This window comes from Caenorhabditis remanei, chromosome I (genome assembly GCF_010183535.1).
Source record: "Caenorhabditis remanei strain PX506 chromosome I, whole genome shotgun sequence".
NCBI classification, from domain to species: Eukaryota; Metazoa; Nematoda; class Chromadorea; order Rhabditida; family Rhabditidae; genus Caenorhabditis; species Caenorhabditis remanei.
The window spans coordinates 12703590-12717539 of NC_071328.1; the positions used below are offsets into that span (position 1 = coordinate 12703590).

A 13950-nucleotide genomic window follows, 5' to 3' on the forward strand; every position below is an offset into this window, starting at 1 on the left:
TATAAAAATGAATCAAAAAGGGAGACATTCTGCTATGCAGCGCTAAAACGAAGACTGCCGATTTTCAAGTAATGTTTCGATATATTCATCGTTGTTTTAATCATGATAATTGAGAAATATAGTATTCGGAAACAAATTTTCGGCAAAAAAAAATGAAAAAAGTGCGAGAAACCGGGAAGTGAAACTTTAACGCTGCTTAGCGCTAAAATATAACTTCGGCACACAGTATTCGACTTCTTGCCAAATGTTCAGATTTTCTATTGATGAAGATCTCTCAATAAAAACAATATAATTTACCGTAAAAACTATAATAGAAGCGCCCATTTATTAGAGGCGCCCCTCTAATAGAGGTGCACTATCAAACAAGGTTTGAAAAAATTACGGTTTTTACGGTATAGCTGAATTTGGGGAAAATTGAGGAAAAATAAAAAGGAACGGTCTGAAATGAGTCGTCAATACTTAGCCTCATACTTTAGCGCTGCTTAACAGCGCTAAAATACTACGACACTCCGAAATTACGCGAGCGCGTGTTGTTTACCGTAAATCGACACCATTTCTTTAGCGCTGTTAACCAACGTTATTCCTCCCCATTCGGGTCGGTATAATACGTTTTCCTGCTTCGGTAGCGATCGAATAGTAAACGACATTCTACAGAAATCAGACAGAGCAGATATTACATGATTTATTACTCGTTTTTAGGCTTTTGGTGCGTTGTTTTTATAGGTTGATAGGATCGGTGTGTGGTCCGCGCGGCGCGGACCACACGTACAGATGATGATACAGGTGGATTAGTTAAACAGAAACGCAAACAGGCAAGTAAAATAAACTGGTGATGGCACATTGGGTGGTAAGATGACACATTGATTGATTGATGGAGGTTACAACAAAAATAGAGAAAACTTCGGAAGTTTTGGAATGTGGGTGACAGTGAAAACGGGAGCAGATTTTGAATAATTAACAAACGGAAAAACAAAAAACTGAAAAACAGGATAAGTACTTAGACAGCAAGTTTAAAGGCATAAGAGTGCTCTTCGTGTGGGTCTTGGACTTCTTCTTCTTGGACTTCCTCCTTTCTTCTCGACGTAGTCCATTGAGCTGTAGAATGTTTGCGGCCGCTCTCCTGAAGTCGTGGTGTGTTCCTTGTAGTCCTGACCTTTGGATCAGCTTCTTTGCAATCGACGAGACTGCTGAGGCGGAGAGTTTTGACCAGTTATGCAAATTTGGGAACACGTATTCCGATCTGTTGTTGATTCGCCATCTGAGCAGCAACAGCTCCAGTGTGCTTCCTGGTTGACAATCAACGAACGTGTCTCTTCCCAAGGCTAGCTGATCGTTCTTGGCTGATCTAATCGTGATCTTGAGCATCTTTGCCTCTTTCGTGACGTCTGACCACTTCAGCTCCGCGACCTCAGAAGCCCTGAGGAGCGCCGCGTATGATAACAATGCCAAGAGAGTGTTCCTTTCCGTCTTTGGATCTCCCAACACGAGGTTAGTAGTATACAGAGGCAGTTAGAAGTGAAAATAAAGCACAGGGGGCGGGGCTTAGCAAGCTCCGCCCCCTGTGCTTTATTTTCACTTCTAACTGCCTCTGTGAGAATACTTTAATCATCCCATCATATCAGAAAGTGATTAGCTGATAAATTTAAAACTTACTGATAAGAGTGTGATAAGAGTGATTATACATGAATGAGGATGCCTAGGGATCAGAGTATGGTGGGTTAAATGATGAAATGATAAGGTGATTACTGATAAGGTGATTACTGATAAAATGATAACTGATACCATGATTACGGTAAAGTAGTTATCAGAACTACATTGCTCAAATTCCCGAAAAAAGTGATTACTGATAAAGTGATAACTGATAAGGTGATAACTAGTTATAAGATGATTACGGTAATGGGATTACCAGGACTACATTGCTCAAATTCCCCAAAAAGTGATTACTGATAAAGTGATAACTGATAAGGTGATAACTAGTGATACAGTGATTACGGTAACGCGGTTATCAAAACTACATTCCTCAAATTTCCAAAAAAGTGATAAAGTGATAACTGATAAGGTGAAAAAAGTGATTAGTGACAAAGTGATAACTGATAAGGTGATAACTGATATGATGACAACCGCTAGGTGATTACTCTACTTTCCAAATTGGGGGATAACTAATATGATTTAAAAAAGAAAAAAATCGAGAGCGAAAAAAAAACCGCAGCTCGCTAGGCTGCATAATGACAAGAATGAGCTAATTTTGAAAATCAGACTATTATGTACCCTTATTTTTCTCTAAACTCTCTTCTCTCTCACTGAAACCAGGTCATTGACTTTTTTTTTCAAAAGTCAACTTTTCCTTTGACACATCCTCCTTTAATCATGTTCTTGTGTATTTCAAGGTTCATTCCATGTGTGAACATTTTCCGGCAACGGATATTTTATTTTCAACCCTGATTATTCCTATTTTACTGTTTTTTTTTCATATTTCCAAATTTTTCAATCCCATTAATCAAAAATCCTTTTTCACTATAAAAGTACGGAAATCGTCCCTCCGGTCATTATGTCGCGTTTTCGTATACCGCGTTCACCGTTTTGGCTCCCTCCATGTGAAGACGATGTGCGTTTATTTCCAATATAGTTTCATTATTATTCTTTGTAATTTCAGGAAATTGACTTTTTTCTCAAAGATGCTATAACTCATAATGGGCATCATTTGGAAAACTTGAGTCCGTCCATCACTGAGAAGTATACGTCGTTTTTGAATCAGCCTAAAATTTTGCATGTATGGGATACAATAACTTACGAAACCGTTCCACTACCGATTATAATACAGTGAGTTGTCTTTTTTTTTGAATTACGTCAACTTTTCGATTTACAGCGATTACATTGCAACGTATACAAGAATGTCAAATAATAGAAGAAGTGTAGCAGAAGTGTATCTGGAAGACTATGGCTACACCCTAACATTTCCATTCTCTCCAGTAATAGCGGATGTTCTAGGTCGTTACCACCCAATAGAAGTGTGTGCAGTTCGTATTCAAAACCCTTCAATAAACTCGGACATTGATTAATAGCTCTTTTCTAGTTGTGGGCGGAGCCTAAATTATGTATATAAACTTGAATAAATGAACAAAACCTCATTATGATTTCCCGTTTTGAGTCTTTCCTTGACCAAAACTTTCCCAATTGGAAATCTTTATCCGATGATATTCTCAACCAAATTCTGGATGATTTTGTCGGAAGTATTCATCTACGAATTCGGCATCGTCGCTGTACCATTTATGGAGTTCCACAGATTTCAAGAAAGTAAACTTCATAATGATTATTTTTTCTCTAAAACTATTTTCAGCCCCAAACACGAGTATTGGTGGTCAAACGGTCATTTAGTGAGTACCAGTCGGTTTACGTCGCCTAACGGCGACTAAACCTCCTTCCCTACACCACCCTTCTCAGTTTTACAGCGCCTGCGGCGCTTCTTAGCTGAGCAGTTGGTTCCGACAAAGCACAATTATAAAATCTCTCCTTTTCAGACTCAAATTCTACAAACTTTCTCAATGACTTTTTCTATCCTGATAGAATATGGAATTGAGAATGATCTGTTTTTGAATTTTCGAATTTGAACTTTCTTCCTATGTTTTTCTTATTTCGAAACAGTCTTACAAAAGAACGTGAACTTGATAACTCTTCTCTCTCCCCTCCCCAAAAGGCGAGAGATCATACCGATATGAGTTTTTATTTTTTGCCTGATCGGCGGCGATGCCGCCTCTCCTTCTCGGAATATGGCAGACTAAGACCATATGTTTTTACTAAAGTTCAAGAACTTGAAGACTTTTCTATTCACATCTTCAAAAAATGGATTCGGATTCAAAGTACTCTTCCTGAAGTTTTTGACTGATCGGCTCGATGCCGCCTCCCTTCTCGGAATATGCCTGACTAAGACGGTGTTTTAACAAACTCTCATCCTAGAATTCATTTTTTTAGGTAGCCGATCAACGACAAAGTTGCTTATTCACAAACCACCATCACTACTTGAGTAGCATTCTTCCATTTATTTCAACATCTTGTTGGTAATTTCGTTAGTTGAGCAGTCCGTTCCGGCAGAGCACAATTGTGAAATCTCTCAATGACTTTTTCTATCCTTATGGAATATGGTATTTAGAATGAGCGGTTTTTGAACCTCCCTAAAAAGCGAGTAATAATTCAGATATCAATTTTTTTTACTGATCGGCGGCGATGCCGCCTCCCTCCTCCCTCCTCGTTTGGCAAAATAAAACTATAAGTTTCAACAAACCCATAGGGTCGCTGAAAACGTCATTGATCAGGCGCGATCTAATGCTAACCCCGAACCTTATGATACGTAACAGAGAAAAAAGGGTTTCCCGGTTCCTTTCTCTTTTACTTTTTATATTGTATGAAATTCTTCTTCTTTTATAAGTAGTTTTTGTTGACTCTGAGCAGTCCGTTCCGTAACATAATCCCTATTTTTCTAATAGGAACTCACAAATGTTCTCAGTGATTTTTATCCTAAATTGACCGGAACTATTTTAAAAGAGTCTTTCAGAAAGAACAGAAATTTGGTAACTTTGCTTTTTTTCGGACAGGAAGGGATAATTGAAATATCAATTTTCGATTTTGGACTGATTAGCGGCGATGCCGCCTCCGTCCTCTAAATATGGCACACTATGATAATTTTTTAATGAATCCTCAGCCTAGCGTTTAAATTTTTGAAGGTAACCGTGCCACAACAAAGTTCCTTATTTACAAATCACCATTACTTCTTTAGTAGTATTATTTTTTCGGGAGTTTTGCATTCTTTGATTATTATCATTCAGAAGAGCAAATTCGAAACAATCGGGGTGCGAATTTATAGAGAATTCTCAAGGCACACGGAAAGTCAATTCCCTTTTAGAAATTCGGATTTCATATTCTCTTCTTCAAAAAATGCACTTACAGTATTTTTTGAGTTTTTGATATAAAGCTGCGGACAAAACTCTTATTGTAAGCTGCCATCAGCTTCTGACACGGTTTTTGTGGAATTCTAATTTTTGAACACCGTCAAAGTTGCAACTCAATCACCCATTATGATAGAATCGTAGCGGTGGGAACAGTGACAAAAGATTGGTGCAGATAGTTACTTGACCCTTTTGATCTACGAAATCTTTACTGTAAAAGTTATATACAACTTTCATATATTGGCTGTCTATGTTCTTTTCAAAACAAAAAACCAAAAAGAAATTTCCGACCTGGAGGGAACGAACTCACTACCCCGTGGGTGAGAGTCATCTGCGTAGACCGCTACACACAGGTAGTTGGCCAGCGACGAAATACGGACCATATACGCGTCCGCGCCGGACTCAAAAAGAAGTAGCTAAGGACGATATGTGTGCGTCATATACGGCCCGTTTCGAGTCCGCGCGCCGAAAAAGTTGCTCCTCTCCCTCCCACCGCCAGCCCCTTCCCTACTTTTGTTTCCCGGTTGAGATCGTCATTTAACAAGGAAGATTAGTGATAAAATTACTATTTTATTTAAAGAAAGATAAAAAGGAACATTGAAAATAATGAAAATAAGATGAAAACATAGCAAATTAGACATAGAAATCACAAGTTTGTCCGCCAGTCGTGTCCTTGAAATCAATCGAAATCCAATTGTCGTAGAAGCAATATTCAGTCGTTGATTTCCGTTTTTCCCTTTGTATTTCTGAAAAAAATCAATTAATTGCGGAATAAAAAATATTTATTCAGTTAACTTACTTTCGAAAAAGGGTTCCTCCTCCGAACAAATACAGATGTCATGTTTGAGAAGGAGTTCCGGCCAATTTTATCGAATTTCCTCACTGAAAAAATTTATTTTGAATAGAGAATGTTGAATACTATCACAAACCTTTGAGGAAATCGAAGAATTGGTTCCATTTCAGCTATCGCCGCTTCTTCTCTTTTTGGGGCCAACGGACTGACTGAAAACATACTAAATTTTCCATCATTCACAGTTAAATGCGAGAATTTTTCACGAAAAAAATTAATTAAAAGAAATTTCAATATAAAAAACATAAAGAAAGGCGAAACTTTCGAAAAATAGGGAAAGAAACGTTAAAACTCCGTAAATGATAATAAAATTATCATTATCCGAGAGGAGTCCGAGAGCTTCGGAAGAGCTGCTGCAAGCGGCCGCCGCGGCCAGTCCATACGGACTATTTCGCCAATCCATATACGGTCCGCGCTGAGTCCGCGCGCGGACGCCTGCCGCCCACTTCCTCCTCTTTTCCCGAAGTCCACACTGCGTCCATCTACAGTCCGTAGCGGGCCATAATTCCGCCGCGGACTCTATACGGGCGGAAAATAGAACTGAATCCGCATGCGGTCCGCACGCCAACTACCTGTGCACCAAATACGCGCGGCCGGGGCGTTCTCGAGAATGCAGTCAAGAAACGCCGAGTCAGTAGTATCAGGTTGATACTTTGTGCTTTCTACCACCCTGTCGGGACACACCTTTTCTGAACGCTTTCTACTGTTGAAATCGACATCGTCTCCAGAAGACGTCAAATTTGATATTTTTGAAAAACTAAAAGTTCGGGCATCATCTAAGCGCAATTTCCTATCTATCTATCCAGGTTTCATTAAAATCGGTCCAGTACGAAGTGAGTTATGACGTGCAACACATAAACGGACACACGGAATCTGTTGAATATTATTAGTAAAGATAGCCAGCTACTTAAAACGAGAATGGGCAGTCCAATCCAACCACCCATCAGGGCCATATGTTTATATCAAAAAGGATGAAGGCAGTTTGTATCCAATCGATTTGGTTCATCACATTGAGGCAGAGACAGATGAAGAAATACAAGAACGACAACAGTTGGAAAAGAAGGAGAGATGGGATGCATTGATATCTGTGTCAAAACAAATTACCGATCTAGGAAAAAAACATGGATATGTTAAAGATTTAAACTTCAAGAATGAACTCTCCAAAAAAGTTGAAAAATTAGCTCGGCGAATGATTGGAATCACCCTCAACTCTTAAATGACACATGTTCTGTTTTTTTCCATTTATTAATTTTTCAAATAAATCATTTTATTAAAAATAACCTATACAACAGTATCAATAATTGGATTTCTCTGGTAGTCTAGACCAATAATCTGATCAAATTCTGCATAAACAATACAATAAATGCCACCAGAAGGGGTGGGTTTGTTAAAATTTAGGCGAATTGATAAATTTGTCGGCCTGACTAGATCAAAAAGGTTGGTATCTTGAGGCACAGGACTTAGTTCAAAACTAAATATCGTGAAGCCTTTAGATTTAAATTGATCAAAACTGATCGAATTACAACTAGTGTTGTTACGCGTATGACCGAGAGCTTCTTGTAGCATTAAATATGGTTCTACACACTTTCCGTTTCCAAAATCCAAGTTCATTGGTCTACCAGGAAGAGTAACACCACAATAATCAATGTGAACATCTCTAAGGTCGAACGGTTGGAAATTGAATGGTGATTTATTATAGTGGCCATTATATGCTTCCCCAGAAACTAGTCCCATGAATATCCGTCGAGGCATTTTGCTAGTGTACAAGGTCGTTGCAGGCGAATCCAATCGACTTGATTCGATAAAAAAGGATCTTACTTGAGGACTAATTAATGGATACTGAAAAAGTTTATGCTCCATAAGAGCAGTTTCCATTTCATTAGCCAATCCATCAGCTAGATCCATTTCGTTAACAATACAATAAACTTCTTCAATTTCAAATTTGTACTTTACACCAGAGTCTTCATAATTGTCAATCAAAAACTCGTCTGAATTCGGATAAGCTGTCAATTTCATGTTACAGTTGTTTAGCAAGACACGTGGTTGATTAGTCAAATCTATTGAAATATTGGCAGCTACTTGCATTTTCTTTCCGTCTTTCACCCAATCAGTTACCGGTTTTCCAGCAGCATCAGTAATTTTGAAAGTAAAAACCATCCAAGTCTTTTTCAGGTTTAAATAACTACGAGAGTTTCCAGTTAAAATAAATTCCCAGGGTCCATTTTTCAAAAAGGCATTGTGCAAAGCTGTAAAAGATATAAATGATTTGGAAAATAGGAATCAAAACTTACGAATGATTTTGTTCCGACTTGAAAGAACTGCAGTTTGGGTTGCAGGCATTGTAGTGAAATCAAGATCGTCAATAATTGCATCTTGGGATTTAGCGTCGAGTCTACTAAGCATTTAGAAATTTTGTTCGTCTACTCTTGACAAAGGGGGGTTTAAGGACTTTGACATTTGCTTTTATACGTTTCCGAGGTCCGAGCCCTGTCACATTTTTTATGACAGCTCTACCACGTTTTTTCAAACTAGAGATTGGAGATTCACCAGAAGCAATATCATTAATCACCTGGTTTCCAGAATGAGTCAGTTGTTGTCCTAGGAATGAATTTAGAAATGAAGGAAGAGCACTTATTGCACTTGTCAAGATTCCGCCTAAACCGGAACCTCTTTGACCTCCTCTTTGGTAGCGAAACCCTAGGAAAGGTCCGTTTCCGGGTACATTTTTTCGAATTAATCGTTTGAAATCAATTTTGGACAAATCTATAGGTACAGGCGCCATGTATAAAATAGAACGAAAATACGTCTATTTATAGCAAAATGTGGAGCTACGAAATTGATCAAATCCTCTTCAACGATCGATTTAGCAAAAAATGGTACAAGGGTACTGTAATGGCGGACAAACTACCAAAGAAACGACCTCGTTTCAAAAAATTTGGCTTCATTGTCAATACTGACCCTTCAAATGAACCTGGACGTCACTGGCAGAGTATTTTCGCAAACGGAAACACATGTTTCTTCTTTTGTTCTCTCGCAGAACCTCCAAATGTTTATATTCAAAGATTTCTACGACTTTTCCCTCGCGTTATTCAAAACCCGATTCGTCATCAAAGTTTATCGGCTGTCACATGTGGCGGGTATTGTGTCTTCATACAGGCGATGATGTCGAGAGGGGTGCGATTCGAGACTCTGTGTGAGATTTTTATCAAGATGGTCAACGATGATTTGTTTATTGTCAATTATCTAAGAGATGCATATAATTATTTTATTTAAATAAACTAGGCAATTTTTCGAAAATGTAATGTTATGATAGTACTACCCCAATTAAAATGAATCCGGTCACCAAATTCAGAAAGTATTTGGACTTTGATAGAATCAATGGTCCCGTTCATCAAAGGTAGATAACGAGGGACTGGGAATGTATGTTGCACCATTTCGCCATACTTTCCTTTACACGGGATTACAGTTAGAAGAGAACTTTTAGAGTTTCCAACAATAGTTTGATCCACAACATCACAATATACATACAATGTACTGATATTACCAAAAAAGTCAATACTACTAGAAGCTGTTTCGTTATTTTTCACAATACAATTGTGAAAACCTAAGAAATATGCACATTCCTTATCAAATTCAATGAACAAAACATTGGGATCTTTAAATTGAACCTTCAAAACATCATTTTCCACTTTAAAATTAATTAAATTTCCAATAAAAGGGACATTTTTTGGCTTCATTGCATTTCGTAGGCTAGTCAATTCATCTAGTCTAGCTTCCTCAATGGCTCCAATCAGTTTTTTGTATTCATATTTCGAGTTGTTAATCAATTGACTTTTCAATGCATCAATTGCTTTTTTTACCACCGACGAATCTTCCTTTTCAGATAGTGCTTTCAAGAATGCAGATTGATCGTCAGACATTTTACTCACAATACTATTCAAAGTGTTTGGGTTATTGACATTTTGAAATGTTTCTAGGAAGGTCGTTTGATTATCCGCCATTTTCCGAATTGCTTCTTGAAGACTCGAATCTACACCATGTAGTTTTTCCAACTCGACCAAATGTTTTTCAAGTATTTTTTTCAAAACGTCATTTCCATCCTCTTTTGTCTCGACCGTTTCTTTCACAACATCTTCAATTTCTTTCGCACCATCTGTCTCTCCGTTCTTAAGCACTTCAACTATTTGATCTCGTTCTTCCAATTCCCATATTGTTAGCAAGATAAACGTGAGGAGGAATGCAAGTATCTCGGAATCTGTTTGACCTCCTTTAAGAGCCTTTACAAGTGAATTCGCATCAGAAGTGTTATCAGAATCCCTCTCAGGACCATCTTCAGAACCTTGTTTGCCACCTTCGAGAGCTTTTACAAGTGGCTTATCAGTATCTTCAGAATTTCCAGAACTCGTTTTTGGTTCACTTGTAGAATCTTGGGTTTGAGCATCTGTATTTTCAGGACCTTGCTTGCCACTTTTGAGAGTTCCTACAAGTACCTCATCATGTGAAGTGTTATCAGAACTCGCTTCAGAATCCTTCTCAGGACTTTTATCTGGGGCGCTACCACCTGTGAGAGCTCCTACAAGTACCTCATCATGTGAAACCTTATCAGAATTTGTAGAATCCTTCCCAGGACTTTTATCTGGGGTGCTTCCACCTGTGAGAGCCCCTACAAGTGCCTCAGCATGTCCTGCATCTGTTACATTTCTTCTTTTTCGTGGATTACCATTCAAAACTGACAAAACTTGATCTACCGTCTTGTACTGATTTGCAGGGAAATTGAAATAAACTGGTTGACGTGCATCTTTGAAATGAATGTAACATTTTAAAACTTTGTTAACATTTTTGTAAGAATATGGGTAAATTATGTCAGTTGCACCTACCACCCATTTGTCCTTTTCCAAGTTTAAAACTTGAGGTAGTCTAGTGGTATAAACCGAAAGTGTGTTTGAAAAAGATGGAGTTTCCGTAGAAGAAGGTAATGTTAAATAAAAGTCTTCCATTTTGGAATTTCAGTCAATTCTTGGCCTTTTATACACTATAAAAGGCATCGCAACTCGTTAATTTTTTAAAATGATGTTTTTACTTTTTCTCCCACTCGTCACATGTGTCTCAATTTTCACAAAAACTGAACCATCTATTGAATTTGATTTATTCAATGTACCGATAGAGACAAACTTTTTTGGACACTTTGAAGGGTACAATATGTTTGGTAAACCTAAACTTGTGCATTTCCATCAGTTTGAAAACACACTTGTCGATAACAGGTCCCAGACTTATAAAATCAATAAAAATTGTACATTTGATGTGATTGGAGATCAAGAACTTTTAATGCACTGTTTTGGACGTTTGTTAAAAATTACTAGAAATGAGACACATCTTTTGGACATTTATTCAGACTTGTTCACTTTTGACCATGTACACCGTCAAATTTATCTATGGAGAGACCCGTATATTTATAAATTAGAAGCCGGAGACTCAAATCCTAGTTGGAGGGTAGAAAATTTACAGGATTTTAACGTCGTAAGCGGATTGTTGACAATACTTTTTACAAATGGAACAATTGTTCATAATGATTCAGTGTTGACAAGTGTAAACCCCAAATTATACACCAGGTTACCCATTTTTGCAGCGCCAGATTTTGAATATACTCGGCCAGATTCTAGTATAAAATACCTGACATTTTTTATATTTGGTTCACTAATCATTCTAATGCTTGAAAAATGTGGAGCCCGTTTACGTCCTCCTCAGAAAACAACACTCATTCGATTGACCACGATCAAGGAACCTTCCCATCCATCATCACTATAAATATCGTCTTCACAATCACAATTTTCATTACCATCTGCCCATGTTTGATCAAAAAACTAAGATGACGCCTTTTCAATTTCGCTTTCCCCTCCCAAACCACAGTTATTGGTGCTACTCAGTCTGGAAAAACTAGTCTAGTGCGAAAAATTTTGGAAAATTTAGACTCGAGTTTTTCTACAAATATCGATAACATTTTTTGGTTTTATGGTGTTGACAATGATGGAATACCAAAACATTTGCCACAAATTACTTGCATTGAAGGTATACCAGATGTTGAATTTTTGAAACAACATCGTTTCAAAAACAACATTATTGTGATGGATGATTTGATGAATATTTTTGCGAGAGATAAGAAATCTCTTCATCTTTTAAATGATTTATTCTGCGTCTACGCTCACCACTACAATTGTGCAATTTTTAACCTCGTACAGTCTGCGTTTGCTCTCCCTCCGACTACGAGAAATAACTCTACATATTTAATTCTAATGCGAAATCTCTCTGATGCTTCACAAATTAAAAGTTTACTAATTCAACAATTTGGAGAAACGTGGAGGGGAGCACTGAAAGCATATCAATCAGTCATGAGTAAACCTTACAACGCAATGATGATAAACAATGATCCCAATGCGGACCCTTGTTTTAGAATAATGGAAGATTTTTTACACGAGTTCCCAATAGTATATAAATAGCTTTATAATGCATGTTTCTAAAATGGCTGAACGTTTAATTATCCATCTTGATTTTTTGAACAAAGTTTTGAAAAAAAGAAGTCTTATTGCTATTGCTACCGACAAGGAAGTTTCAATTTTAGTGGAAATTATTGCAAACTTGATGAAAACAAAATTTGTGCCCTTGGGAAAAGTTGAATTGGCTACTTTGAAACCAAAAATTGGCCTTTTAGCTCGAATTTCAAAATGTCGAGATGTTGATGTCGCTCGAAATTTGCTATTTAAGCTCAAGAAATCAGAATTAGAAAGTATTATCATTCCAGCGCTGATTGCAACTAAGCTAAAATGATGAAAAGATACCGTCTAATTGAAATTGATGGCCACAATCCTCTGGACCCTCCGCGTCGTCTACTTGATGAAATATTGAATGATAAGACTTTAGATGTTGATTCTAAACGTCAATTCTTTCAAGATTTATTATATCGAGTGAAAAATTTACCACACTTGCGTATAATTGACAGAAATGTCTTAAAGACCTTTGACGAGCTCGTGAAGAATTATGAGAAAACCCCCAACTTGAAACAAATGTCTGAAGCAAAACCACCAGTAGATGAAAAATATTATGATGAGGGAAACATTGCGGAAATGGATGATACTCAAAAAAGTTATACATCATATGAAGACGAAAGCGATTCTGATATGAGCACTACGCTATCACCTGCAATTCCAACACCAGAACAACCATCTACTGACACACCTCTTTCTTCCCCGATAGCAACAAAACCTATCACTCGCCAGACTGTAAAACAAACGACAGGGCAGCAATACATCGTACCAGTAAAACCACGAATAAAACCAGCAAGACTACCGGCGATCCCAATATTCAGAAAAGGAAAAGGTACAAATAGGCTGACTATTCGTTTGTGGAGATAATGTCTGAACAAGTAATTAAAGACGCTTATTTGAACCCAAAAAACCCCTGTGCATTTTCATCCGTCAATGCAATTCATCAATTTGTAAAACATAGAGGGATTACAAGACGCCGAGTGGAAGAAGTATTAGAAAATATTGAGGCATACACTAAACATTTTCCTGTTCGATCCAAATTTCCTAGATTGGAGACAACATCCTCTGGCATTGAAAACTCTATTCAAATCGATCTAGCAGATGTCTCCCGTCATAAAAAGTACAATGACGGTGTAACATTTTTACTAGTCTGTGTTGACGTGTACTCACGCATGTTTTACGTGGAGCCTCTAAAGTCTAAAAAGGGAGAAGAAGTTGTCGTGGCTTTGGAAAAAATAATTTCAAAGTTCAAATCCCCCCAATTTATGTGTACAGTGATTTTGGAAAAGAATTTTACAATGTTCACGTCAAAAACTACTTTGATTCTCTCTCTATTCGACACTGTACACCTAAGAGTGAGATAAAATGTGCAATGGCCGAACGTGCCAATCACACTCTCAAATCTAGACTTGCCAAATTTATGACATCTAAATACAATTGGCGGTATGTTGACGTCTTGTCAAAAGTGGTCGATGGCATAAATCGCTCCGTAAACCGATCAATCAAAAAGGCGCCTATCGATGTGAAGAATGGAGATTTCTCTTTTCGGCGGAGGGGAAGACGTGTGAGACGAAAATATAACATTGGAGATCATGTACGAATTTATGCGAAACAAGGGACA

At 37.6% G+C, this 13950-nt stretch overlaps 3 protein-coding genes across 3 annotated transcripts; 2 read left to right on the forward strand and 1 right to left on the reverse strand.

Moving 5' to 3' along the window:
* Window positions 1–1010: 1010 nt before the first annotated feature.
* Window positions 1011–1365, reverse strand: GCK72_002857 (uncharacterized protein; the record flags this gene model as incomplete). The annotated part of the gene is made up of 2 exons (XM_053723651.1): window positions 1011–1095; window positions 1154–1365. The coding sequence occupies 2 exons, from the start codon at window positions 1363–1365 to the stop codon at window positions 1011–1013; spliced, it is 297 nt and encodes a 98-aa protein (XP_053592296.1).
* Window positions 1366–2548: 1183 nt separating this feature from the next.
* On the forward strand, window positions 2549–3059 carry GCK72_002858 (uncharacterized protein; the record flags this gene model as incomplete). Its single annotated transcript, XM_003106380.2, has 3 exons — window positions 2549–2605; window positions 2654–2820; window positions 2867–3059. The coding sequence occupies 3 exons, from the start codon at window positions 2549–2551 to the stop codon at window positions 3057–3059; spliced, it is 417 nt and encodes a 138-aa protein (XP_003106428.2).
* Window positions 3060–12608: 9549 nt separating this feature from the next.
* Window positions 12609–13196, forward strand: GCK72_002859 (uncharacterized protein; the record flags this gene model as incomplete). Its single annotated transcript, XM_053723652.1, has 1 exon — window positions 12609–13196. The coding sequence occupies one exon, from the start codon at window positions 12609–12611 to the stop codon at window positions 13194–13196; it is 588 nt and encodes a 195-aa protein (XP_053592297.1).
* Between the last annotated feature and the right edge of the window lie 754 nt (window positions 13197–13950).